This window comes from Triticum aestivum, chromosome 4A, assembly GCF_018294505.1.
Source record: "Triticum aestivum cultivar Chinese Spring chromosome 4A, IWGSC CS RefSeq v2.1, whole genome shotgun sequence".
Lineage (NCBI taxonomy): Eukaryota > Viridiplantae > Streptophyta > Magnoliopsida > Poales > Poaceae > Triticum > Triticum aestivum.
The window spans coordinates 104,334,036-104,361,272 of record NC_057803.1 but is presented as its reverse complement, the minus strand read 5'-3'; the positions used below and the strand labels follow the sequence as shown (position 1 = coordinate 104,361,272).

Here is a 27,237-nt window from a genome sequence, read left to right as displayed (position 1 = left end):
ACTCTTCGTACTGCATCACCAGCAAAAAGCACTGGCAACTCTCATGTCTCGTGCCATCTTCCTCCCGAGCAAGCTTCGCTGATCACGCTTTCGGAAAAAGCTTGGCTGATCTTCAACACCTAACACTTCTCATATTTCCCGTCACCTTGGAAGAAAAAAAAGGCAAAACATCGTATCTTCACCTAATAAATTGCACCCCCACCTAGCTAGTGGCATCCTCCATATATAACCTGTTCTCTCATATTATGGTACGAGCGCGCGCACCGCTCCTCCCATTTGCGAAACGTCTGCAGTGCAGATCGATCAGAGGGTTGGGACGGCAATGGGGGCACACCGCCTCGCACTGCTCGTGTTCCTTGCCACCTTGCCACAGCTGCTGCTCGCCGGCACGACCAGATACTACACCTTCAATGTGCGTACTGTGTTCATGCATTTTTTTTCTTCCTCCTTGTTTTATTTGCTTATGGAGTTATGCTGCATCTCAGCATCGATGTCAAGCAAGCGCACAGATTAGATTGCACCTCTCAAATGCATGCATGCCATGCATGAGTTGTCCAGTTGAGACCATGCTGCGTGTATATTTGTTCTGGCAGATGCTCCCTCCGTCCGCGAATAAGTGTACATCTAGCTTTTCTCCTAAGTCAAAGTTTTAAAATTTTGACCAACTTTATAGAAAAAAATAGCAGCATTTATGGCACTAAAATAGTATCACTAGCTTTGTTTTGAAATGTAATTTCATAATATACCAATTTGATATCATATATATCACTACTATTTTTTATAAAGTTGGTTAAAAATTTATAACTTTAATTTAGAATAAAACATAGAAGTACACTTATTCCTGAACGGAGGGACTATGGCCTAATGTGTCGTTTAATTTGCAGGTGACAATGCAGAAGGTGACACGGCTATGCACCACCCGCGCCATCCCGACGGTGAACGGCAAGTTCCCTGGCCCCAAAATCGTCACAAGGGAAGGCGACCGCGTCGTCGTCAAGGTGGTTAACAATGTGAAGCACAACGTTACCATCCACTGGTAAATCTTTGGCGCCTTGCTCAGCTGTTCTTACTTAATTCCATCCGCGATAACCGTACTGCTAGCTACATTTCTATAAACAAAATCATCCTCATCACAGCCACTTTTCTGAAGACGACTCGGTTCTATCTTTCTGCAAAAAATTACTTCACCTCTAGTGTATTCTTTTACTCTCTCTGATTTTTTTTACTCTGCATATTAGATTTGTATCGAGTCAAACTTTGCAAAATTTAACCAAATTTATGTTAAAAAATACCAACATCTACAATACCAAACATATACACTATGAAACTACATTTCATAAGGAATCTAACAATATTGGTTTGGCATTATGAATATTGATACTTTTTTCTATAAGTTTGATCAAAATCGAAATAGTTTAACTTTGGACAAAACTTATATGCGAACTAAAAAGAACCGAAGAAAGTACTATGGGTAATTGGCGTTGATGTGAGCGCAGGCACGGGGTGAGGCAGCTGCGGACGGGGTGGTCGGACGGGCCGGCGTACATCACGCAGTGCCCGATCCAGACAGGGCAGAGCTACGTGTACAACTTCACCATCACCGCGCAGAGGGGCACACTGTTTTGGCACGCCCACGTCTCCTGGATGCGCGCCACGCTCTACGGCCCCATCATCATCCTCCCCAAGTCCGGCGTGCCGTTCCCCTTCCCAAAACCCTACAAGGACGTCCCCGTCGTCTTCGGCGAGTGGTTTAACACGGATCCCGAGGCCATCATAGCTCAGGCGCTGCAGACTGGTGGAGGCCCAAACGTCTCCGAGGCCTACACCATCAACGGGCTTCCAGGCCCACTCTACAACTGCTCAACCAAAGGTAACACAGAAACAGGCCGAATTCCGCCCATCAATATTCAAAAAGGGCGATTTTTTTAGCTCATGGATTGAACATTTGCAGACACGTTCAAGCTGAAGGTGCAGCCAGGCAAGTTGTATCTGCTCCGGCTGATCAACGCTGCGCTCAACGACGAGCTTTTCTTCTCCATCGCCAACCACACGCTCACCGTCGTCGACGTGGACGCCGCCTACGTGAAGCCGTTCGACACGGACGTGGTCCTCGTGACGCCGGGGCAGACCACCAACGTGCTCCTCCTGGCCAAACCGGACGACGGCTCCCCGGCCGCCACACACCTCATGCTGGCGCGCCCCTACGCCACAGGACGCGTTGGCACCTACGACAACACCACCGTCGCGGCCATCCTCGAGTACGCGCCGGCGGGACACATCAAGAGCCGCCCGCTCCTATGGCCGACGCTGCCGGTGTTCAACGACACGGCGTTCGCCGCCAACTACAGCGCCAAGCTCCGGAGCCTCGCCAGCCCGGACTACCCGGCCAGGGTCCCGGCGCGGGTAGACCGGCCCTTCTTCTTCACCGTGGGACTGGGCACGACCCCGTGCCCGACGTACCAAGGGTGCAACGGGCCTACCAACGACACCATGTTCTCGGCGTCCATGAACAACGTGTCCTTCAACATGCCCACGACGGCGCTCCTGAAGGCGCACTACGACGGCAACACCGCCGGCGTGTACACGTCGGACTTCCCCGCCACGCCGACGGAGCCGTTCAACTACACCGGCACGCCGCCCAACAACACGAACGTGGCCAACGGGACCAAGGTGGTGGTGTTGCCTTACAACACGAGCGTGGAGGTGGTGCTGCAGGACACGAGCATCCAGGGCGCCGAGAGCCACCCGCTGCACCTGCACGGCTTCGACTTCTTTGTCGTGGGGCAAGGCGGCGGCAACTACGACCCGTCCAGCCACCCCGCCGGGTTCAACCTGCTCGACCCCGTGCAGAGGAACACCGTCGGCGTCCCCGCCGGAGGCTGGGTCGCCATCAGGTTCTTCGCTGATAACCCTGGTAAGGTCATACATACTCCACTTGGCAAAACTGCACAAACTGACGAACTGGAAATGGGGTTGCTTGATTAATTCACTCTCTTTTCCTTGCATGCCGGGGCAGGTGTGTGGTTCATGCATTGCCACCTTGAGGTGCACACGAGCTGGGGCCTGAAGATGGCATTGGTGGTGAACGATGGTCCGTTGCCTGACCAGAAGCTGATGCCTCCGCCGTCCGATCTACCCGTCTGTTAGACTCCAGCCGTTAACCTTGACCAAGACTGCTATTCGTTTCTTTCCTTTGGTTTGCATAAACACACACATACGTAAATGCATAAAGGTTAAAAAAGATGTAGTGCTTAATTTCTACCATGTATGTATTTTCCCATTCTCATTCTTTCCAATGTCACGCTCTGTTCTTGTCACGGGTCGCCATTGCTTTTACTTGACATTGTTTGGAAGCTAGTGTTTGAAACACGAATGGTTGATACGCTACCTGCCTATGGTCGGGCATGAGGCCAGATGATTTGCTACACTAGGATAAGAACAGTCGAGAGAAGCGCATTCGTAGAGAGGGACCAGGGCAGCAGTATTAGTCGATATCAGCAATACGCGGCCGGTCTGCCCATGCCGGGACACACTGGATCTTGTACATGATCTCCTCGGCGCGCTTGACCGTGTAGTCCCTCTCTCGCGAGCTATGTCGCCCGACCAAGCAACGGGGACCGATCCAACATGAGGACACGTCACGCCCTGTCGCTCCTCTCCCACGTGCCAGCTCGGGGCCTCCATTTCTGTCTCGAAGTTGACACGCTCCAGTACGTGTGCTGCCGCCATTGCTCTCCTGTTGATCGAGTTCGAACCCGCGATAGCCACAGCCTGCATGTAGGCCGGGTCATGTGTTGATCAGCCATAACTATCCCTCTACACTAGATCAGTTCCGGCTGGCTGTCGATTCCGTCGATGGCAGTACGGTGCGTGACTCATGACAGGCAGCGCGCCTGCCTGTGCGCCAACAGTGTCTCGGCTGCGCTTGGTTCCTGTCATCGACCACTGCTTAAATGCAGAGGTGGACGGCCTGCGCTTGCGACGAAGCTTCACGGACGAAAGTGTCGGGGTGGAACGACTCGGTGAGTCGGGATTGTTTGTAATCGTCAGATAAGAAGAAACTGATGAGCTCAGAGCATTTGCATCGTGTACGTACGTGACTCCTGAATCCTGATACTGATAATAGGCTTTTCTTTCTCGAGAAGCGCGATGGGATAAGGCCGCACTGGCGTGCAAACCTACGACTAGGAAGCAGGTTCGGTTTGGACAGAGGAGCAGACGGCATCGCCGCGCCGGGAAACGCCATGACGGAATGCAGGCTCGCCATGCCGCCGCCGAGATAAGGCCAACTCCATCGCACGACCCCAAACGAACATCCAGATTGATCGGATTTTGTCCCTTTGAGGCGCCGATGGGTTCTCCCGTGTCTATCTTTGTCAGATGGGTCGTGCGTGCGCGCACCGCGCGGCCGCACCTCAAATCGTGTCCGGGGTGGAACACGGCCCGCGGGTCCTCCTCCAACGCCTCCTCCGTGACGGTCGCCATCTGCAGCTCCAGGAAGGCGACATCCCTGCCGGCAGAGAGCGCCATGGCCTCCTCCAGCCCGTTCCACTGCCGCTCGCCGTGCGTGTTCATGGAGTCGTCCATGACACGCTGTAGGAGACAGGCCTCCTCCTCCGCTGTCATGCGAGGAGGTGGAGGGGGCGACGAAGACGGCGAAGGCGACGGCGTGGGCGTCTGGCCGCGCACCCGCGTACGGCCGCGCGCCTCTGCACGTGGCCTCCGCGGCCCCGACACGGTGCCGGCGAAGTAGGACGCGCGCCGCGTGTCGTGCTCGTCCTGGAGCCATGTGTCCCACAACGGGGAGTCGGGGGCATACCTATGGTCGTAGTACAGGTCGTCGGGGAGGAGGCGGCAGCGGCGCGCGATCTCGTCGTGCCGGGCACGGCCGGTCGGCGGCACTGGCGGGATGGGGCCCGGTCCGCGGAGAGGTGCCATTCGTTGGGGAGGTGGGCGTCGCTCCACGGGACCGGCGTCCTCGTCTCCCAGTACCTCCGGCACACGTCCGCGCAGATGTACTGTCGGTCGCGTAGCCGGCGGGCCTAGGGGCAATGGTGAAGGGGGCCGACGCGGGGGCTCGACGGGAGGAGCGCGGCGGTGACGCGTTCTGCTCCTCCTTCACGGATCCGCGGCGGCGGCCCGAAGAGGAGCCGGCCTCGCGGTCGTGCTTCCCCTTGCGGCCGTAGTTCCAAAGGCCCATGGCTGCGGCCGGCCGGCGAGTTTGAGGACGGGGAGTAGCTAGGGTTTCTAGGGTGTCGGCTTTCGAGGGGGCAGAGAGGGGGCGGAGTGGGAAGTGAGGACGACGACCGGTCCACGGGTCCTGAGAGAGTCCTGAATTAGGGGGTGTTCGGATAGCCGGACTATACCTTCAGCCGGACTCCTGGACTATGAAGATACAAGATTGAAGACTTCGTCCCGTGTCCGAAAGGGACTTTCCTTGGCGTGGAAGGCAAGCTTGGCGATACGGATATGCAGATCTCCTACCATTATAACCGACTTTGTGTAACCCTAACCCTCTCCGATGTCGATATAAACCGGAGTGTTTTAGTCCGTAGGACGACATACACAACAACAATCATACCATAGGCTAGCTTCTAGGGTTTAGCCTCTCTGATCTCGTGGTAGATCTACTCTTGTACTACCCATATCATCAATATTAATCAAGCAGGACGTAGGGTTTTACCTTCATCAAGAGGGCCCGAACCTAGGTAAAACTTCGTGTCTCTTGCCTCCTGTTACCATCCGGTCTAGACGCACAGTTCGGGACCCCCTACCCGAGATCCGCCGGTTTTGACACCGACATTGGTGCTTTCATTGAGAGTTCCTTTGTGTCGTCGCCGTCAGGCTTGATGGCTCCTACGATCATCAATGGCGATGCAGTCCAGGGTGAGACATTCCTCCCCGGACAGATCTTCGTCTTTGGCGGCTTCGCACTGCGGGCCAATTCACTTGGCCATCTGGAGCAGATCGAAAGCTACGCCCCTGGCCGTCAGGTCAGATTTGGAAGTTTAAACTACACGGCTGACATCCGCGGGGACTTGATCTTCGACGGATTCAAGCCACTGCCGAGCGCGCCGCACTGTCACGACGAGCATGATCTAGCTCTGCCGCCGAACAGTGCCCTGGAGGCCGCACCCGCATCAGCTTCGACCCTTAATTCGGAGCCAACTGCGCCGATCGAGGATGGGTGGTTGGACGCCACCTCGGGGGCTACGATCCCAACGGTGATCGAGCCGAACACCAGCCCCGCACTCTGTGAGACTCGCGACTCCAAGGAGCCGGACTTCGAACCCTCCGCGCCCCTGCCGATCGAATCCGGTTGGGTGCCGATCATGGAGTTTCCTGTCGCGGACATCTTTCAGCACTCGCCTTTCGGCGATATTCTGAAGACACTGAAGTATCTCTCTTTATCAGGAGATCCCTAGCCGGACTACGGTCAGCAAGGTTGGGATTCGGACGATGAAGAAATTCAAAGCCCACCCACCACCCACTTTGTAGCCACTGTCGACGACTTAACCGACATGCTCGACTTCGACTCCGAAGACATCGACGGTATGGACGCCGATGAAGGAGACAATGAAGAACCAGCGCCTATTAGGCCCTGGAAAGCCACCTTGTCATATGACATATACATGGTGGACACCCCAAAAGAAGGAGATGGCGATGGAACAGCGGAGGATGACCCCTCCAAGAAACAGCCTAAGCGCCGGCGTCAGCGGCGCCGATCAAAATCCCGCCAAAACAAATACGGCGATTCCAGCACGGGAGATAATAATACTCCGGAGAGTGCCGAAGAAAACCCCCTCCAGCAAGATTTAGCACAGGAGGATGGAGAAACCAGCCCTCATGAGAGGGCAGCATACAGAGAGGTCGAGGACGATAATTATATGCCTCCCTCCGAAGACGAGGCAAGCCTCGACGACGACGAATTTGTCGTGCCAAAGGATCCCATCGAGCAAGAGCGTTTTCAACGCAGGCTTATGGCCACGGCAAGAATCCTCAAGAAAAAACAGCAACAGTTTAGAGCTGATCAAGATTTGCTAGTCGACAGATGGACTGAAGTCCTTGCGGCCGAAGAGCATAAACTCGAATGCCCCTCCAAGAGCTACCCAAAGCGCAGGTTGCTCCCCTGATTAGAGGAGGAAGCACTTGATGCGGCTGACCGGCCACCTCGTGGCCGCGACGGAGAGGCCTCTCGGCCCTCCACTCAAGCCGCACCCCGTACCAAGGCACGGGAATATGTGCCGGACTTACGAGATATGTTGGAGGACAAGGCAAGGCAAACAAGATAGATCTACGGATCGCGTGGGCGCCCCACGGCTCGAGACGGTAACCGTCACGCCGGCCACAAATTCGGCAGGGCCGAACACAGTAGACAAAGCTCATTGGAGCTACGTCATGATATAGCCCAGTACAGAGGTGCCGCACACCCACTATGCTTCACAAACGAAATAATGGATCATCAAATCCCTGAGGGTTTCAAACCCGTAAATATCGAATCATATGATGGCACAACAGATCCTGCGGTATGGATCGAGGATTATCTCCTTCATATCCACATGGCCCGCGGCGATGATTTCCACGCCATCAAATACCTCCCACTCAAGCTTAAAGGACCAGCTCGGCATTGGCTTAACAGTTTGCCAACAGGATCAATCAGTTGTTGGGAGGACCTGGAAGCCGCATTCCTCGGCAATTTCCAGGGCACTTATGTGCGACCCCCAGACGTCGATGACCTAAGTCACGTAATTCAGCAGCCAGAGGAATCGGCCAGGCAATTCTGGACACGGTTCCTAACAAAGAAAAATCAAATAGTCGACTGTCCGGACACTGAGGCCCTAGCAGCCTTCAAGCACAATATCCGTGACGAGTGGCTTGCCCGGCACCTGGGACAGGAAAAGCCGAAGTGAAATATCGTGGATGTCCCCTAGAGGGGGGGGGGTGAATAGGTGTTTTAAAATAATTACGGTTTAGGCTTGAACAAATGCGGAATAAACCTAGCGGTTAATTTGCCAAGCACAAAACCTAAAACAACTAGGCTCACCTATGTGCTCCAACAACTTATGCTAAGAAAGATAAGCAACTATGTGATAGCAAGATATATGACAAGAAGCAATATGGCTATCACAAAGTAAAGTGCATAAGTAAAGGGCTCGGGTAAGAGATAACCGAGGCACGAGGAGACGACGATGTATCCCGAAGTTCACACCCTTGCGGATGCTAATCTCTGTTTGGAGCGGTGTGGAGGCACAATGCTCCCCAAGAAGCCACTAGGGCCACCGTGATCTCCTCACGCTCTCGCACAATGCAAGATACCGTGATTCCACTAAGGGACCCTTGAGGGCGGTCACCGAACCCGTACAAATGGCAACCCTTGGGGGCGTTCACCGAACCCGTACACTTTGGCAACCCTTGGGGCGGTCACCGGTACCCATCAAATTGCTCGGGGCGATCTCCACAATCTAATTGGAGACCCCGACTCTTGCCCGGAGTTTTGCACCACAATGATTGAGCTCCGAACACCAACAACCGTCTAGGGCGCCCAAGCACCCAAGAGGAACAAGCTCAAGGGTACCAAGCACCCAAGAGTAATAAGCTTCTCAACTTGTAACTTCCACGTATCACGTGGAGAACTCAAACTGATGCACCAAATGCAATGGCAAGGGCACACGGAGTGCCCAAGTCCTTCTCTCTCAAATCCCACCGAAGCAACTAATGCTAGGGAGGAAAATGAGAGGAAGAACAAGAAAGAGAACACCAAGAACTCCAAGATCTAGATCCAAGGGGTTCCCCTCACATAGAGGAGAAAGTGATTGGTGGAAATGTGGATCTAGATCTCATCTCTTTTTTCCCTCAAAAACTAGCAAGAATCCATGTAGGGATTGAGAGTTAGCAAGCTCGAAGAAGGTCAACAATGGGGGAAGAACACGAGCTCAAAGGATAAGATTCATTGGGGAAGAAGACCCCCTTTTATAGGAGGGGGAAAATCCAACCGTTATGTGCTCAGCCCGCACACGAGCGGTACTACCGCTCCATGAGCGGTACTACCGCTCAGGCGAAAGAAACAGGGAAAAGGAGCAACAAAATATGAACCTTGGGACGGTAGTACCGTAGGAGACAGCGGTACTACCGCTGGGTTAGGCGGTACTACCGCACCCTTCGGCGGTACTGCCGCGCAGAACGAAGGGTAAAGGGAAAGAGAGAATCGGGCGGTACTACCGCGGAGGAAGGGCGGTACTGCCGCACTACTGCCGCAGCGAGGTACCGCACAATCCGACACAGAAAAGACCCCTCGAATCGACGCGGTAGGGACCTGGTAAGCCAACGGTAGTACTGCTGCGGAGTCACCGCCGGTACTACCGCTGCGGAGCGGTACTGCCGCTTGTGACTCCTCAGCGGTACTACCGCTGGGTACCACGGTACTACCGCTGGGACCCTGACAAAAACCACACTCAAGAAAACCAGAACTGCAATAACTTCTGCATATGAGCTCCGAAATGAGCAAACTCAAGCTTGTTGGAAACAAGACGACGAGTAGCATCAAAACAGCGAAGAGGCAGGGGAGGTATGCCTAACAAAAAGAGGAGTGAAACCTCCAACTGAGAAGAACCGGCAAAACCTTCAACATCGAAAACATCATAGAAGATGCAAGAGAACTCCGTTTTCGATGAACTCAAGCTTGTCAACAAGATGACCATAAGCTCTAAGACTCACAAAGAGAACCAAACAAGAACCAAGAAAGATGATGCAAGGATGCAATGGTTTGAGCTCTCAACGAACGATACGATCAAGCTACTCATCGAGAGCCCCCCTTGATAGTATGACAATCGATCCTATAACCCGGTCTCCCAACTACCAACATGAGACCGGTAAAATAGAAAACCTATCAAGAGCAAAACTTTGCCTTGCACATGGTCCACTTGAGCTAGATGATGACGATCTTGACTCCCTCAAGTTGGACCACCTTTCTTGATTGTGTTGGCTCGATGAAGACTAGTTGATTGCTCCCCCATACTCCACTATGGGTGAGCCTTTCTTCCGCACGTCTTCACAAGTCCATTGTCACCACAAAGGACGGCAAGCTTCAAGCATTTGATCTCTTCGTGATGCTACACTTAAACTTGCACACCGCAACCTTTCTTGATTGTGTTGACTCGATGAAGACTAGTTGATTGCTCCCCCATACTCTACTATGGGTGAGCTACTCTTCCGCACATCTTCACAGGTCCATTGTCACCACAAAGGACATCAAGCTTCAAGCATTTGATCTCTTCGTGGTGCTCCACTTGAACTTGCACACCGCAACCTAACCCCACAAAGAACTCTCACGAAGACCATGGGTTAGTACACAAAGCGTAATTGACAATTCTTACCATACCATGGGATCACTTGATCCCTCTCGGTACATCTTCTTCGCTTTGTGAGTTGATCAACTTGATTCACTCTTGACTTAGTCTTGATTAACCTTGAACCTTTCCAATTCTCTTCATTTGGATGATGTCTTGAAGGTAGACATGAATGATCACACAGTCTTCTTTTTCAAGACATGCTTGCAATAAGCTCAACTCTCACATGACAGATCTTTGGATAATTCCTTGAATAACACCTTGGTCGACACAAACTCTCCTTGAAATCAACACATGTACTCCAAGAAAAGCCTATGGAAAAAATCTTCAAATATAACTCAAGGCAACCATTAGTCCATAGAGATTGTCATCAATTACCAAAACCAAACATGAGGGAACCGCATATTCTTTCACGAAGTCTATGGCAACACTCACGACACTCATGACCCGCTTTTGTGTGGGAGAAGACAGCTGGCTTGCTCGTAGCAACAATATGACCAAGAACCCTGGTAATTCGGATACCAGGGACAGTAGTGGCAGGTCGCGTCACAACAAGCAGAAGCGCCGCATTAACGGCGACAATGCTGAGGATACGGCAGTTAATGCCGGATTCAGAGGCTCTAAATCCGGTCAGCGGAAAAAACCATTCAAAAGGAATCCTAGAGGCCCGTCCAGTTTGGACCGAATACTCGACCGCTCGTGCCAGATACATGGCACCCCCGAAAAGCCGGCCAATCACACCAACAGGGATTGTTGGGTGTTCAAGCAGGCAGGCAAGTTATATGCCGAAAACGAAGACAAGGGGCTGCATAGCGATGACAACGAAGAGCCCCGGCCGCCGAACAACAGTGGACAGAAGGGGTTTCCCCCACAAGTGCGGACGGTGAACATGATATACGCAACCCACGTCCCCAAGAGGGAGCAGAAGCGTGCGTTAAGGGACGTATACGCGGTAGAGCCAGTCGCCCCAAAGTTCAACCCATGGCCCTCATGCCCGATCACCTTTGATCGAAGGGACCACCCCACTAGCATCCGTCATGGCGGATTCACCGCATTGGTTCTCGACCCAATTATTGACAGATTTCATCTCACTAGAGTCCTTATGGAAGGCGACAGTAGCCTGAACCTGCTTTACCAGGATACAGTGCAGAAAATGGGCATAGATCCCTCGAGGATTAAGCCCACCAAAACGACCTTTAAAGGCGTAATACCAGGTGTAGAGGCCAACTGTACAGGCTCAGTCACACTTGAAGTGGTCTTCGGATCTCCGGATAATTTCTGAAGCGAGGAGTTAATCTTCAACATAGTCCCATTCCGTAGTGGCTATCATGCACTGCTCGGGCGAACCGCATTCGCCAAGTTCAATGCGGTACCGCACTACGCATACCTTAAGCTCAAGATACCAGGCCCTCGAGGAGTAATTACGGTCAATGGAAACACCGAACGCTCCCTCCGGACGGAGGAGCACACGGCGGCCCTTGCAGCGGAAGTACAAAGCAGCCTCTCCAGGCAGTTCTCCAGTCCGCCATTAAACGACCGGACACCGTCAAGCGCGCCCGAAGTAACCTACAACAAGACCGCCCGGCACGATCCGAGCAGGCGTAGCAATGCGGCCAACCCCAGCCCTCGCAAAAATGCGACACCAGTACTTCGCGTGCATAACTACGCTCTAGAAATACCATGGGTACAGGGGGGCACCATCACGGCACACCTGAAATACGGCTTAAACCGCACCAGGGGCTGCTGATTTTTTAATTTTCTCTTACTTTCAGGACTCCACTCTTCGGAAGGCCTGTTCGGCAGTTCAATTGCCGCACAAACGATGCAAGAACCAGGGAAGCAGACAAGCCACGCCGCATTATGGAACTCCTAGGTGGTCTCTATCACGAGCAGTATACCTGTTTCGCATACTATTCCGCAGCTTGCCCCTGGAACGGACATGTTACAAAGTCCAACCTTTTGCTTATCGCATTATTTGTATCGTTCTGCTTTGATCGCAGCCCTCTTTAATAAACAGTGCATAGCTTTTGTCTATTTTTGCATTACTCTTTATATATATATATATACATATATGTGTGTGTTCCTTAATGACATATTGCACCCGTACACTTTGGTACGGCCTAAATACGCCAGGGGCTTTAGTACCCCTCAATATGGTGTGAGAAGTCCGAACACTTTAACAAGTGCGGCACCCCGAACTTATAGCATTATATGCATCGGCTCCGAATCATGTCTTGGGTCAATAGTTGGGTTTGCCCGGCTCCTATGTTTTGGTGCCTTACGTTCCGCTATATCGGCTAAGGTAGCACTAGGAGAACCACTGCGATTGTGCCCCAGTTGAGCTGGGTCGAGCACCTCAGTGGAGAAAGCTAAAACTGACTGTCATGATGAAGCGAGAGTTGGTCGCTGTTCGAGAGGTTTTTTCGAGTCCCTAAAGACTTATGCCGCTTAGAGCGAGGAGCCGGCTCTGTCCGGCCAAGGCATGGATAGCGCCCCGAACTCGGTCTTCCGAATACCAGGGGCTTCGCCGAAATTTAAAATTATAGAATTCTATGGCTAAGTGAGAGTGTTCACGCATTATAGTCCGATTGCCTTGTTCGTTGGGCTGAGCGCCTCCCTCGAAGGACCCAAACATGGGGGAAAAAGCGCTCAGGTTTATCCCCGAACACCCCAGCACTAGCAGCACAGGGGCAGAAGCCGACGACTTGCCATCTCTCAGAATTGATAAACAGCCGCACAGAAGGTAATATTTTAAATTCCAAACAGCATTGCTTAGCGCATATGAACAAGTTTTCAGCGTATAGGACAAAATGAGCAAGTTTCACTCAAAAATTACATCCCTAGAATATTCATCCGCCACAAGGCAGGCACCCTTCAGAACATCCTTATAGTAATTCTCGGGCTTGCGATGCTCTTTCCCCGGCGGTGGCCCGTCCTTCACAAGCTTCTCAGCATCCAGCTTGCCCCACTGCACCTTAGCACGGGCAAGGGCCCTACGGCACCTTCAATGCAGACGGAGCGCTTGATAACTTCGAGCCTTGGACAGGCCTCCACCAGCCACCGCACCAGCCCGAAATAGCTCCCAGGCAGAGCCTCTCCAGGCCACAGCCGAACTATGAGGCCCTTCATGGCCTGTTCGGCCGCCTTGTGGAGCTCGACCAGTTGCTTCAGCTGGTCGCTCAGGGGCACGGGTTGTCCGGCCTCGGTATACTGAGACCAGAACACCTTCTCTGTCGAGCTGCCCTCCTCGTCTCGATAGAATGCGGCGGCATCAGACACACTCCGGGGAAGATCTGCGAACGCTCCTGAAGAGCTCCGGATTCGGGTAAGTAACAAGTAACTCACGTTTATGTGTTTGCTTTGCATAAAGAATGCCCTACCCGCCACTATCTTCTTCACCTCATCCAACTCCTGGAGGGTCTTCTGGGATTCGGCCTTGGCAGAATTGGCATTTTCAATAGCCTCCGCAAGCTCGGACGCTCGCGTCTTTGAGTCAAGCTCCAAACTCTCATGTTTTTCCATGAGAGCCTGGAGCTCTTGCCGTACCTTGCCAACCTCGGCCTCATACTTCTCCCGCTCGGTGCGCTCCGTGGCCGCCCTCTTCGCGGCCTCGACCAGCGCTTGCTTAAGGGTCACCACCTCAGACGTGGCCCCTACAATAGCCACGATAATCCTGTCATTTTTTGCAATTACACCTTTATATATATATATATATATATATATTTAAACAAGGTATTTCTTACCTTCATTGTCCTCGAGCTGCTTCTTGGCGCGCCCGAGCTATTGCTCGGACCGCTCGAGGTTCTGCTTCAGCGTGTCCACTTCCGCAGTTAGTGCGGCGGACGCAAGCAGAGAAGCCTGCATACGCATATTGACTCCTTTTTGTTAGACTCCTGCGAATTATATTTGATCCTCTATTCGGCTTTTCTTCCCGAACGCCAAACAAAGCATCAGGGGCTACTGTTTATGCGGTAATATTATTTACACATTCTTTACTTACCTCAAAGCCTGTTAAAAGGCTAGTACAAGCTTCAGTCAGTCCGCTCTTGGCGGACTGAACCTTCTGGACCACCGCACTCATAACGGTGCGGTGCTCCTCATCGATGGAGGCTCCTTGGATCGCCTCCAACAGATTGTCCGGCGCCTCCGGTTGGACGGAGGTCACCCGCACGGTGGGCTTGCTCCTCTTGGAAGGAGGTCCCCCGCCGGACTCTGGAACCTTTGAAGGTTCCGGAGCGGTGTCCGGCCTAGGGCCGGACTTGGAGCCCTGGGGGGTTTCATCCCCTTTACTCCTGGAGTCCGGGAGGTCGCCTTGCGGCGCCTCCAGGACCACCTCCTCCCGGCTTGGAACCTGTTGGGACAACACTTAGGTGTCGTCCGTAGGGCGGGGGGAGGAAGCCGTCGGAAGCGAGTTCACATCCGACGAGTCCAGTGAGCCGCTCGACGACGCGTCGAGCCGGTCTTTGGGTGGGCTACATAAACATATTCGACATAAAGGAAAGCTGTGTAATAAGCGAATACTATGAATTACTTTGGTATCCGGATACTTACGATTTTGCCAGGGGCTTGGCCCTGGGCCGCCACTCCTCTCCGCTGTCGTCGGCGTCAGTGGAGTAGTCCGAAGGAAGGGTTTTCCCCTTCTTGGACCCTCCGGCCTCCCCAGAGAGGGCGGCCTTCCTTTTCTTCTCTCCTCCCGCTGGAGGGGGAGAGGTCTCTTCTTCTTCCTCCTCATCATCACGGGAGGAATGCGCCTCGAAACCGTCGGATGACGGATCCGACACCTCCTGACGCCGGGCACTCTTTCGAGTCCCCGTGGCCTTTTTTGCGGCCTTCTTCTCCGGCACCACATAGGGTGCCGGAACCAGCAGCTTTGCCAAGTGAGCGTCTGCTGGGCCTTCGGGCAAAGGAGCCGGAGAGTTGATTTGTTCGGACGTCACCTACCAATCCTGTCAAAGATAAGGGAGCTTAGATCCCGCATGGAGTCAAACTATGAAAAACTGATACCCTGTAAAAGGAAAAAAAAACAGCTTACCGCAAGAGCGTGACGCTGCGTACTGAATCTGCGATCCTCGGTAGCGGATGCGGGGGCCTCGGTGCCCTTGAAAAGCACCTTCCAGGCATCTTCGTACGTCGTGTTGAAGAGCCTGCTCAGAGTTTGGTGCCGCGTCGGGTCGAACTCCCACAGGTTGAAAGCCCGTTGTTGACACGGGAGGATCAGGCGGATGAGCATAGCCTGGACTACGTTAACAAGTTTGAGCTTCTTGTCCACCAGGGTTTGGACGCATGTTTGGAGTCCAGTCAGCTCTCCTTTTTTACCCCACGACAGGCCCGTCTCCTTCCAGGAGGTGAGCCGCGTAGGGGTCCGAATCGAAACTCGGGGGCTGCGACCCATTCGGGGTTGTGCGGCTCGGTGATGTAAAACCACCCCGATTGCCACCCCTTCAGGGTCTCCACAAAGGAGCCCTCGAGCCATAAGACGTTGGCCATCTTTCCCACCATGGCGCCTCCGCACTCCGCCTGGTTGCCGCGCACCACCTTCGGCTTGACATTGAAAGTCTTGAGCCATAGGCCGAAATGGGGGCGGATGCGGAGGAAAGCCTCGCACACGACAATAAATGCCGAGATGTTGAGGACAAAATTCGGGGCCAGATCGTGGTAATCCAGACCATAGTAGAACATGAGCCCCCGGACAAATGGGTGAAGAGGGAAGCCCAGTCCGCGGAGGAAATGGGGGAGGAACACCACCCTCTCATGGGGCCTAGGGGTGGGGATGAGCTGCCCCTTTTCGGGAAGCCGGTACGCGATGTCGTTAGACAAGTATCCGGCCTTCCTCAGTTTTTTGATGTGTCCCTCCGTGACGGAGGAGACCATCCACTTGCCTCCCGCTCCGGACATGGCTGGAGAAGGTTGAGGTGGGGAGTGCGGACTTGGGCGCTGGAGCTCGAGTGCGCGAGAATGGATAAGCAAGGGAGGAAGAAGGCGTAGGTGAAAGGTGGATCCTTATCCCCTTATATGGGTGGACGCAACTACGTGTCCCCACCAGCCTGGTAAAACTCGCTTATCTCCAAGCGCCGTAATCAATGGCGCGGTTGGGTTACCCACGCCCGTATTGATGAGAATCCCGGAATAAGGGGACACGATCTCTGCTTTAACAAGACGTGCCAAGGAAACCGCCTCGCATGACGCGCTGAGGTGGGATAATGAAACAACTCGGATAAAGGCTTGGCCGTGGTGTGTCACACTACGGAATACGTCAGCAGATTAGATTTGTGTAAATATTATTCTCTCTATGGCAATATGTGGAAACTTATTTTGCAGAGCCGGACACTATCTTTGTGTTCAAAATCTTCTATGAAGTACTTGGAGGAGGAACCCGCCTTGCAATGCCGAAGACAATCTGCGCGCCAGACTCGTCGTCATTGAAGCCTGGTTCAGGGGCTACTGAGGGAGTCCTGGATTAGGGGGTGTTCGGATAGCCGGACTATACCTTCAGCCGGACTCCTGGACTATGAAGATACAAGATTGAAGACTTCGTCCCGTGTCCGGAAGGGACTTTCCTTGGCGTGGAAGGCAAGCTTGGCGATACGGATATGCAGATCTCCTACCATTGTAACCGACTTTGTGTAACCCTAACCCTCTCCGGTGTCTATATAAACCGGAGGGTTTTAGTCCGTAGGACAACATACACAACAACAATCATACCATAGGCTAGCTTCTAGGGTTTAGCCTCTCTGATCTCGTGGTAGATCTACTCTTGTACTACCCATATCATCAATATTAATCAAGCAGGACGTAGGGTTTTACCTCCATCGAGAGGGCCCGAACCTGAGTAAAATTTCGTGTCCCTTGCCTCCTGTTACCATCCGGCCTAGACGCACAGTTCGGGACCCCCTACCCGAGATCCGCCGGTTTTGACACCGACAGGTCCCATTTAAGAAGGACGGCGACCTTCCACTGGGCCGATGACAGGTGGGGCCGGCCACCTGTGCGCATTGATGTTGGCGGGTGGGAGGTAGGTGGTCGCCCCGCCACGCGGCCAGACGCGGACGAGCGGCGCGTCCATTCGGTGTCCGCGGCGACCCAAACGCGGCGCAAGTTTACGCTCGAATGGGTCGACCCAGACACAAAACGGACCAGATGGGTCCGGGCCGTCGCGCGCTGGGCCGTCTCGTTTGTCCCTTTTACCCCAAACGAACGGGGGCGGACAGGATAGGGTCGCGCGGTGGAGTTGGCCTAATAGTGGAGTGGAGTGGAGGAGGGACCCCTCTCGCGCGAGCGTTTTTGTTTTTTTTTTTCCTTTTTCTCGGCGACAGGGCAGCCACAGCCCACTGGTGCGTCCATTCTCGGTTTCTTGGCCCAATACGGTGGACCCATCCATTTGCATTTCGAGTTTTCGGCCCATGTGACGAGGGCATGGCCGAAAGGGCACCCGCCCCGCCGCGGGCGCGCAAGATTCGGCGACTGGCCGACCTATGCTGCGGCGTGCGGAAAAAGCACGCAAAAATCAACCGAGACGACGACTCCATCGGGATGCGGCACACGGCTGCACGTGGGCATCACGGGCACGGCAACGGCCGGACGTGCCGCCTCGCGCGCCCGTCCACACGTCGGGTCAAAGCACTCATCAGGCGAATCGGACACAGATCGCCAGCGCCGCACGACTGCGCCGAACCGAACCAAAGAACCCCATGATGAAATATGGCGGTGAATCCCTAAATAAACTGGACGGTGAATCAACCAAAACCGGCTGCAAGATTTTACGCCGGCAGAACAGATCCAAACCCAAAATGGCTTTATACTTTTCGAAAACGCCGATTGGACGGGAACAAAAAATGAACAGACGGACGGCGGTGGTTGTGGGGCTGCATCGCCAGAAGACATGTGCATTAAATCACCTGCTAGCCCTTTGTGAACACCAGGGAACACGGCCAGGCCCCGCTTCAGGGCCCATCTGACTCAGCCCAGATTGGACTGAAAATGAAAATTCCCTTAAAAATGAATTGCAAAGGTCATCCTCGTCTTTTTTAAACACGGTACACTCAGACACTCATACATATAAATATATACTCACCCCAATAAACATATCCACGCACACCCTACCTCTATGAGTATATTCAAAAGACTGAGATGACACATCAACTTGAGATTGACAAAGCCGCCACATACGCATTTGTAATCGACAGGAACATCTCCTCCTATTAAACGCACATCGTCAGAAGACCTAAAATAAATCCAAAAAAATGCGAGCACCGATGTCAAGTCTATGACATGAACCTTTATGGGTTGAGGATATCACTATCCTACTAACCACCCAACCATAGATTGGTTCGCCATCCTCACCTCTTTTGATGATGACAAATGGAAAATTGTATGTGCGTCACTTGTCACAACCAGTGAACTTTAGTGAGATTTATTCTCACATGCAAAAAATGACTATATCCTCACTAAAGTTCGCTACTTCTGAGAATAAATCTCACAACGCATGATTTATTCTCACTAAAACGATATAGTATGCCTTAAACCATGTGTTTATATCATGTTTTCATAATAAATCTCACAACGCACGATTTATTCTCACTAAAACGATATAGTATGTCTTAAACCATGTGTTTATATCATGTTTTCACAATAAATCTCACAACGCACGATTTATTCTCACTAAAACGATATAGTATGTCTTAAACCATGTGTTTATATCATGTTTTCACCGTCCATTTCTTACATGAGATCTTTGAAATTATATCACATGTTAATCTACCATTTTTGTGTGAAATTATGCTTTTGAAGTAAACTAACATGTTCTTCCAAATTGTACTAACCAGTGCTTCCAAACGAAACAAAATTGTCCTTCCGCAAGGAAGTAAGCATTTTTTTTCTTTTGGGGTATTTCTGGAAAATGTTCTATGTGTGTTTTAAAAAAGTTTCATCTATACTAAAAATATTCAATGTATATTATAAATAGTTCAATTTGCATAAGAAAACCATCTTATGTTAAAAATAGTTCATTACGTTAAAAGAGTTCGTTGTATCTAGCAAAAAGCCCACAACGGATCTTAGGAAATTGTTTAGTGAGTACTTAAAAAAATGTTCACAACATACTGAAAAAATGTTTGTAGTATATAGGAAACTGAAAGAAGAATAACCATAACAACAAAATGAAAACTAGGAGAATGGGATTTCTTTCCAACCAGGAGGAATGGGTGTGTTTATTTTTAGATTCGTCTTTTCAAAACAAAATATCTCGTGAATCATGCATCCAAATTACAAATCATTTCCATCGTTACATTTCTTACGTCGAGATCTTCAAACTAGATCCATTTCTTACATTTTGGACCTCCGGCCCAATAAACCCGAATGGAAAGAGTACTTAGTGACATATTGAGTTACTCAATAAAAACTTAGTGACATACTATGGGATTAGAAATGAAGAAATTTCAATTTAGATTAGAAATATAATATTTGTGTTGTCTCACCTTGAAGAATAAAAGATAAGAAGAAAACAAAGTTTTCTAAGAAAGAATAAATAAGTCCCCTTGTTATTACCCATAAAGAAGAAAGAAAAATACTAAAGAAAAACAAACGGTGACAAAACTTGGACACATTTACACAGAAAATGTGCTTTTTACAACGTACATGAATACACATATAATAGGGGAATTTTTGCAAAAAAGAAGTTTTCTAATAAGGAATGAATTTGTCGCATTTATTACATTAAAAGGGAACAAAAATATATAAACTAATAGTTTCCATAATAATGATGTTTTCTAAGAAAGAATATAATTGTGGTATTTGTATTACCCTTTAAGAAGAAATGGAATGCAAAAATAAATAATGACAAATTGTGCACACAATTTACATAGAAATTGTGATTTTTTAATGTGCATGTATAAGAATATAATACTGGACTTTTCACAAAATAAAGTAGTTTACTAAGAAAGAATGAATTAATGACATTGATATTGCAAAAATAATGATGTTTTATAAATAAGAATGAATTACTAGCATTGCTATTACCCCATAAGAATAAAGAAACTAAAATCTTCTAAAACAAACGATGAAATAATTCCCACACAATATGCAAAAATAAGCATATACTCCCTCCGTTCCAAATTACTTGAACTAAAACCACGACAAGTAGTTTGAAACGGAGGGAGTAATAGTGTATTTGTTTGAAGATTATGACAACAGATGGCAAACTCTTAAGAACAAGCATGATTGAAGATTATGCCCATAAGTTATGTGCAACCGTGCAAAATCAACAGGTGCCAACATAAATCTGTGTACGCAAAGAGACTCGCAATTACTAGAAATCCAAGCCCAGTCCAAGCATCCATCCATCCCACTGGATGGTCCAGTTCACCCCCATCCTCTCTCCAGCCTCACCCGTTATAAATAGTGTGGATTCCTCAGTCCTCGCACTCCCCACATTCCCTTCTCTCAGTCTCCACCACTTCACCCTCCCCTCCAAGCATACAACACTTCAAGAAAAAGCGCAAATCCATGGAGTTCTACGATGACGAGAAGTGGAAGTTCTCCAAGAAGAGCCGGAACAACGGCAGCTGCAGGCGCGTCTCCAGCGGGGGCGGCGGCGGCGACCCGTTCCTCAAGAGGTCAGCCAGCACAAGGGACCAGGCGATCGGCCGGCGGGGGAGCGCCGCCGCCGCGGCCGCCTCGGCGAGCGGGTGCGCGGCGCCTTCGTTCTCGAGCCGGTGCGCCGGGCTGGTGAAGGAGCAGCGGGCGCGCTTCTACATCATGCGCCGCTGCGTCACCATGCTCGTCTGCTGGAAGGACTGCTCGTAGCCATGGCCTCCCGCCGCCGCCGCGCTCAAGATCTCCCGCCCCCGCCCGCCGTTTCGAGCCACAGTACAGAATCGAGAGATCGAGGATGTCGAGTAGGCGGCTAGTTGGGTGATGTATGTACAGATCAGCCTCTTGCTTACTAGGAGTCTTGTTTTTCGTTTCCTTCCTTTTGTTCTCGCCCCATCTCTGGGACGGTTCGTGGAGAAACTGCCAGTGCTTGATTAGTTAGTGATTAGTAGCAGAGTAGTTAGCGCTCCAAGCTTAGAGGAGGTGGTGCTGCATGTGGGCAAGTTTTGGGATCACCTTCTGAAGGAGACGGGGGATCTTGTTGTTGTTGCAGCTGCTGCTGCAGAGTGCAGAGCAGAGGCTAGCTAGGAGAAATCTGAGACAGGGCTGCCCGGGCTAGCTAGGCCTAGCTGAAATCTAGTGGATCTTCGTCTACTCCTACTCCTATTGTACTGCCAGTGCAAGGCTGGAAAGTTGTGACTCCTGTATGAATGTATAGGTAAAGAAATGAGACGCCACAACATCAACATAAACTACTATTCTGTGCTCCTCCTCGATCTTGTCATTTCTCCTGGCCACGGGCCGCGGCAAGGATGCTAAGTAGAGAGAGGCGCAAGTGGACATAAGAGGAATCAAATGGTTGTGGTGGAGGAAGACGAAGAAGAGAAGAGTGGTGGTGAGCAGAGGAAGAGCGTTGCTTTGGGATCAGGGAGGGAGAAGGGGGCAGTAAATGGGGATGGCGACGGTGATGGCATCCTCTCCCTTGTCCTCACCCTTCTGGGACTGCCATTTCTGGCGTGGCCAACTGACGCCACTCCATTATTGCGCCCCCTACCTCGCCATCTCCCTCACCCTCAGCTTGGAGCCAGCAAACACACAAACGCAAAACAGAGCGACCCAGAGAAATACGCACGCACACGCAGCCATGAGTGCCTCGCTTGGTGGTAGGAGCAGTAGCTAGGACGCCCTGATCTGAGGCCGGCCGGCCGGCCGATGCAGTTTTTAATCCCGTGTGCAGTCAGTGGAGTAGGCCTCGGAATCCATTGTTAATAGCCGGGAAAAACGGGCTGTTCGAGCGGTAGATCGATCAACATCAACGGGGGGAATCAAAGCATCAAACAGTGTGCAAGGCAGGTTTTTGCTAGCTGTACCACCGGTACTCCATGCCGCTCCTTTCGGCTTTGCCCCTCTCGCTCTCGCTCGCTCGCTCGCCCGCCCTGCTGCTGCAGGTGAGTCGGGCCACGCCTCTCCTGCCGCTCCACGCAGGCAGGCGCGGTACCCCGCCGATCGATCATCATGCCGCACGGCGACGCCGCCATTGGCCGCGGCGCGGGAGGCCACTGTGCGCTCGTGTGGACTGGATCGCGGGCCGGGGTCGCCTTCGCTGTGCGTGCACGCACGCACGCACGTACGACGACGGCCCGTGATCTCTCGCGGCTGGAGAGGCGTTTGGCGCGCACCGGGAGCACCTGAATCTTCACCTACACACGCCTGCGCGGATGCGCCAAAACGCACGCGCGCATGCGCATGCATGGTGGCGATCACAACCTTCCGATGATCGTCTCTTCCCAGCACGCGCACGGCACGGCAGCGATCAGTCCGTCACGACATCCTGGGATTTAGGCAAATCTGCGCTGCAATCAGTAGGTGTTGCCCGAACCAAAAACTCTTTGCTGGAACGGGTCGGCAGCGTGACGGGGACCTGGCTAGGAGCAACAGAAGAGGCGGGCCCGGGCGTTTTGGGCTCTTGCGAGCGCGAGCAGGAGCAAGCAATTAGTCTGCTGTTACAGGTTGGTGGCTGGGGAAAGCTACGTGAGGTATCGTCAAGTGAGTGATGGAACTCGTGTCGAAAATAAAAAGAAAAAGAGTAATGGAACTGTGGTGGTGCCGAACCGAGGCCCCAAATGGAGAATGAGAAGGAACTCCGGTCCACCACCACGGCGCCCTACCCTTTTTCTCCTTCGGATCACGCGAAAACTAGTCTTTCTCGTCGCACAAACCTAGGCATGGCAGTTAGTTTACGATATCGCCTCACTCCTGCCCGATCTCCCAAGAGACAGACTGAATCATCTCGCAGAATGTGGCGAAGTCGGGTCAAGAGAAGACGTGCGCTTTCAGGCTTGCTAAATTATGCTAGTATAAGTTTTTATTTTATAAGTAATTAAGCATGGGATGGACTCGGGTCCCCTGGGTCCCCGGCCGGTTGACGGAGATGCATGGGCTCTTCACGCCCAAGCACCGAGAGTCCGAGATAGCGAGATCATCACGGCTTTTGCTGGCACGGCAGACGTGGGTGCACTGTGAAACTATTACACCGCTAGCAGTAGTACCAATCCACCACCATCATCAGCTACTAGGTAGGAAACGTTGCCCCGTGGTGCGAGCTCGACACAAGGCAGCACAAGGGGGAAGTGGTCGAGCGAGCACAGGAACGAGCACTGTGCCTCCGTGGCCCCTCTTTTCGTGTCCTGGGCGAGACAGTCCATGTGCCCAAAGGCCCGCACCAAACACCGAAGCGACCCTCCCCATCTTGTCATGCCCTGCCCGGTACTGCTAGTAACAAGTCTAGTACCAGTAGTAGTAGCAAGGATAAGCACGGCTCGGCAGTTACGATCGCCATGCGCGCCACGACGATTAGTAGATCAATCGGCTGTGCCAATCATTCATGCCCATTGTCCAAGACGATAGTACAATGCTCGCTTCACCCGCCCAAGTGACAGGGCCATTTTCTTCCCGGCGTCATATAGAGCGAGAATTTATCCATCTAGACCCTATGAGATATATCGTCTAGCATATACACTGTATATATGAAAGAAAGGAAATAAAAAATCGATTCGATTGGGTTATGGACGGCGGGAGTACTATTACTACGTGATGCTTTGCTTTTTCATCATGTTGCCGATTGCTGCTGGATTCTTCGGGTGAGTGCTCGCTAGATACTCTGATGATTGTAGCCGCCGGCCCGAGATGCACTTGTGGAAAACGGCATGATATAATTTTGCCTTCCTTGGGTAAGGGGGAAGTTTGTCCCTCCCCGAATCTTTGCGATCGGTAGTAGGAGTAAAATCCATGTCAGAGCGCGCGTGCTAAATCCTGTCGCACGTTCGTTTGACTCGACCCGGCTGGCGCTCCTCGTGCTCGTTTGTTTGCGGCCCCTTGTTTCGGTTTCGTCTTTGCCACAGCTTGTGTAAACATGTCTGTGTTCTTCCCCCTCAGTCGCCTTGTGCATGTGCTGCATCAGGGTTTGCGGATTGTTAATCCGTGTGGTAGTACAGCAGCATATGTAGTTTAGATCTGCTGGCAGTAATGTGCCGTTGAACGTACTACTACTCCGCTTCTTTTCCCGGGGCCGTTGAACGTACTTGAACTACTCTTACCGGCCGCAAGGTCGTCCTTTTTCCTTTTTGCAGAGTATTCCGCGCAATAACATACAGACCTGGCCAAACGGGCCGGCTCGGCACGGCACGGCCCGACCTGTGCTAATCGTGCCTGGCCCGGCACGGCCCGCCATGGCACGTTTAATAGCCGGGCCGTGCCGGGCCGTGGGCACGGCCTGATTAGTAAACGGGCCGGCCTGATGGTCCGTTTAGCACGCTGGGCTGCACATTTTTAGCTTGCTGGGCTGGTTTTTAGGCCTATTGGGCTATATTTTAGGTATATATATATAAAAATTCTGAAAAATATATAAAAAAATTAAACGGGCCGTGCCGTGCTGGCCCGCGTGCCCAGGCTCCAGGCCCAGACACGGCCCAAGGCATGCTGCGTGCCGGGCACGGCCCGTTTAGCCCGTGCCGTGCCTGGCCCATGGCGAGCCGTGCCGGCATGCTCGCGGGCTGGCCTATTTAGCCCGGCCCGTTTGGCCAGCTATAATAACATAGACGACAAGGGGGATTTATAAATCTCGGGGACAATAGCACAGGTGAGAAATTAATTGGGTACGTTCCCGTTAGAAGGAGCGTTTAGATCATTAAAGTAATGATGTAAACGCACATACATTTCTTCACAAAGGGAGTATAATTCGGCAACAGAGTGTGATGGCACGATTGTTTTGCCCGCGCAGCGCAAAACGAGGAAATGCGGCAAGGAAGGAAACGCCTCCCGGCAACGCAGCACGGGCCGCGACTTTTTTCCCACTCGAGTACACAGGGGAACGGAGCAACCACCCACCCGTGCGCGCGGATGCGACAGATGAGAGCCTTTTTCTCCGTGCTCTCGAGAGTTGCCGCCGCACGCACGGACGCACCGAGACGGACGCAGGTGGAGCCGGAGAGGACGGGGTGGGTGGGTCATCATGGAAATAGGTTTCAGCACCACCGCCCGCAGATGTGATGATGCTCCAGACCGCCCGAGATGGAGGTGAATACACAAGCGGCATGGATGGATCCCCACGCGCACGCACGCACGGCATTGCCGACCTGAGCCATCCAATCGGCCGCGGACGTCCGTGCGCGCGCGCTGAGAGGAGGCGGCACGCTCGCTTGGTCCCATGAGCGCTTCATGGAGCTCTTGGGTGGCATGCTGCACTAGGCAGCTCTCACGTCGCCGGGAACTCCTCGGCGTCCCCGAGCGTGAGCTGGTCGTGCCGGTGGTGCTACCATGGAAAGGAAATGGGTCGAGCCAGCACATGTACTACATGGACGTGCGTCCGTGCGTGCCCGAAGATCAACGCTGCGCTGCCGGCTGCGACAGGGGCGGGATCATGGGCCGTGACGCCGACCGTTGACCGGCCAGACACAGCGGTGCGCGGATGCATGCATGATGGGCATGGGCTGGAGTCCGACGGTACCAGCATCCCGGCCGGCGTCCAAGCATGCATAGAGCCGACGAACGGCGTCACGGCGACAAGGCTCAACATCACACGTGGGAGTGGCGGCCCCACGCCCCCCCACCAACCGGATCCTGGGCCCGCCCGGCTGATTTCCAAGCCCGGACCCCGGCGGCCGGGACCGTGACGGCGTACGTACTGCCCTGCCCGTGGGTGGCGCGTCACGTCGCCGTGGCCGGCCGCGTACGCCGGCGCCTCACGGCGTGGAATCCACGGCGGCGAGCCGGGGAGCCGGGCCACGTGCGGCGGGCCCTCGCCAGCCTCTGTGCCGTCTGTCACGGCACGCTCGCGGACGCATAGCCCCGGCACGGCGTGCGTGCTCACATGAACGGCGGCTGGTTTCACACCCCAGACTGAAAACCTGTGTACGTACGTACTTTTTATCTGAGGTCTCGCGCCTGGCCCCTGGAAGATCTGCCGGTGGACTCAACAAGTTTCAGAGAAATTTTAGACCACGCCCACGCAGGTGCTCAGGTACTAGCACGCGTACGCATGCATGTGCACGCGAGAGAAGATGATATACTGCTGCACAAAAGTGGGTGGCTTTGACTATTTGTGATGGGTGACCACGCACGCACGCACCCACCCACACGGGCGACGGGTACACGACCAACTCCACTTCCGTCCTGCAAGTGCAACGCAGACGGTGCAGGCGTGCAGGTGACTACTTGAAGGCCAAGTTGATTCTTGCACCGCCACAAGGCTGCTCTGCGACTTGCTGTCTGCTTTTTGGAGTATAGCTAGACTTACACACTTGCATGTATTTTTGCCCACGGCCCAATATATGTGGAAATGGACAAAACTAGCCCTTTTGTGAAACATCAACACAAAATAAATTCAATCTGAAAATATTTCGTAAAATGACCCTCTTTTGCATGAGACCCGGGACTGGGGTGCCATGGTAGCGACATCTAGCATCACGCCCCGGCCTAAGACGCCATGCCAAATAGCATGGCGCCTTAGCCCGGAGTGTCATGCTATCTAGCATGACGCCCTAGCCCCAGGTGTCATGCAAAAGGGCTACTTCATGAAATATTTTCATATTGAAGTCATTTTATGTTGACGTTTTGAAAAAAGGCTAGTTTTGTCCGTTTTCACCCAATGTGGAATAAATCCTGTTTACTTAGAGCATCTACATCCGGTCACCCTCTAATCCGCCTCAAACGTTCAGGCGGATGGTCCGATCAGTGACCGGTAAGAAAAAGCGACCTAGACGTCTGCTTCAAACCGGCCTCAAACGCCCGGGCTGACCGCCTGACC

At 52.5% G+C, this 27,237-nt stretch overlaps 2 protein-coding genes across 2 annotated transcripts; both read left to right on the top strand.

Annotated features, from left to right (window-relative positions):
* The first annotated feature begins 209 nt into the window (after positions 1 to 209).
* LOC123081828 (laccase-10) lies at positions 210 to 3,387 on the top strand. The gene is made up of 5 exons (XM_044504348.1): positions 210 to 412; positions 885 to 1,036; positions 1,497 to 1,870; positions 1,952 to 2,914; positions 3,017 to 3,387. Exons 1-5 carry the CDS (start codon positions 323 to 325, stop codon positions 3,145 to 3,147), a joined length of 1,710 nt encoding a protein of 569 aa, XP_044360283.1. The 5' UTR covers positions 210 to 322; the 3' UTR covers positions 3,148 to 3,387.
* Positions 3,388 to 20,759: 17,372 nt separating this feature from the next.
* On the top strand, positions 20,760 to 21,691 carry LOC123085439 (small polypeptide DEVIL 11). The gene has a single exon (XM_044507070.1). It carries the CDS (start codon positions 20,847 to 20,849, stop codon positions 21,144 to 21,146), a length of 300 nt encoding a protein of 99 aa, XP_044363005.1. The 5' UTR covers positions 20,760 to 20,846; the 3' UTR covers positions 21,147 to 21,691.
* The last annotated feature ends 5,546 nt before the right edge of the window (positions 21,692 to 27,237 follow it).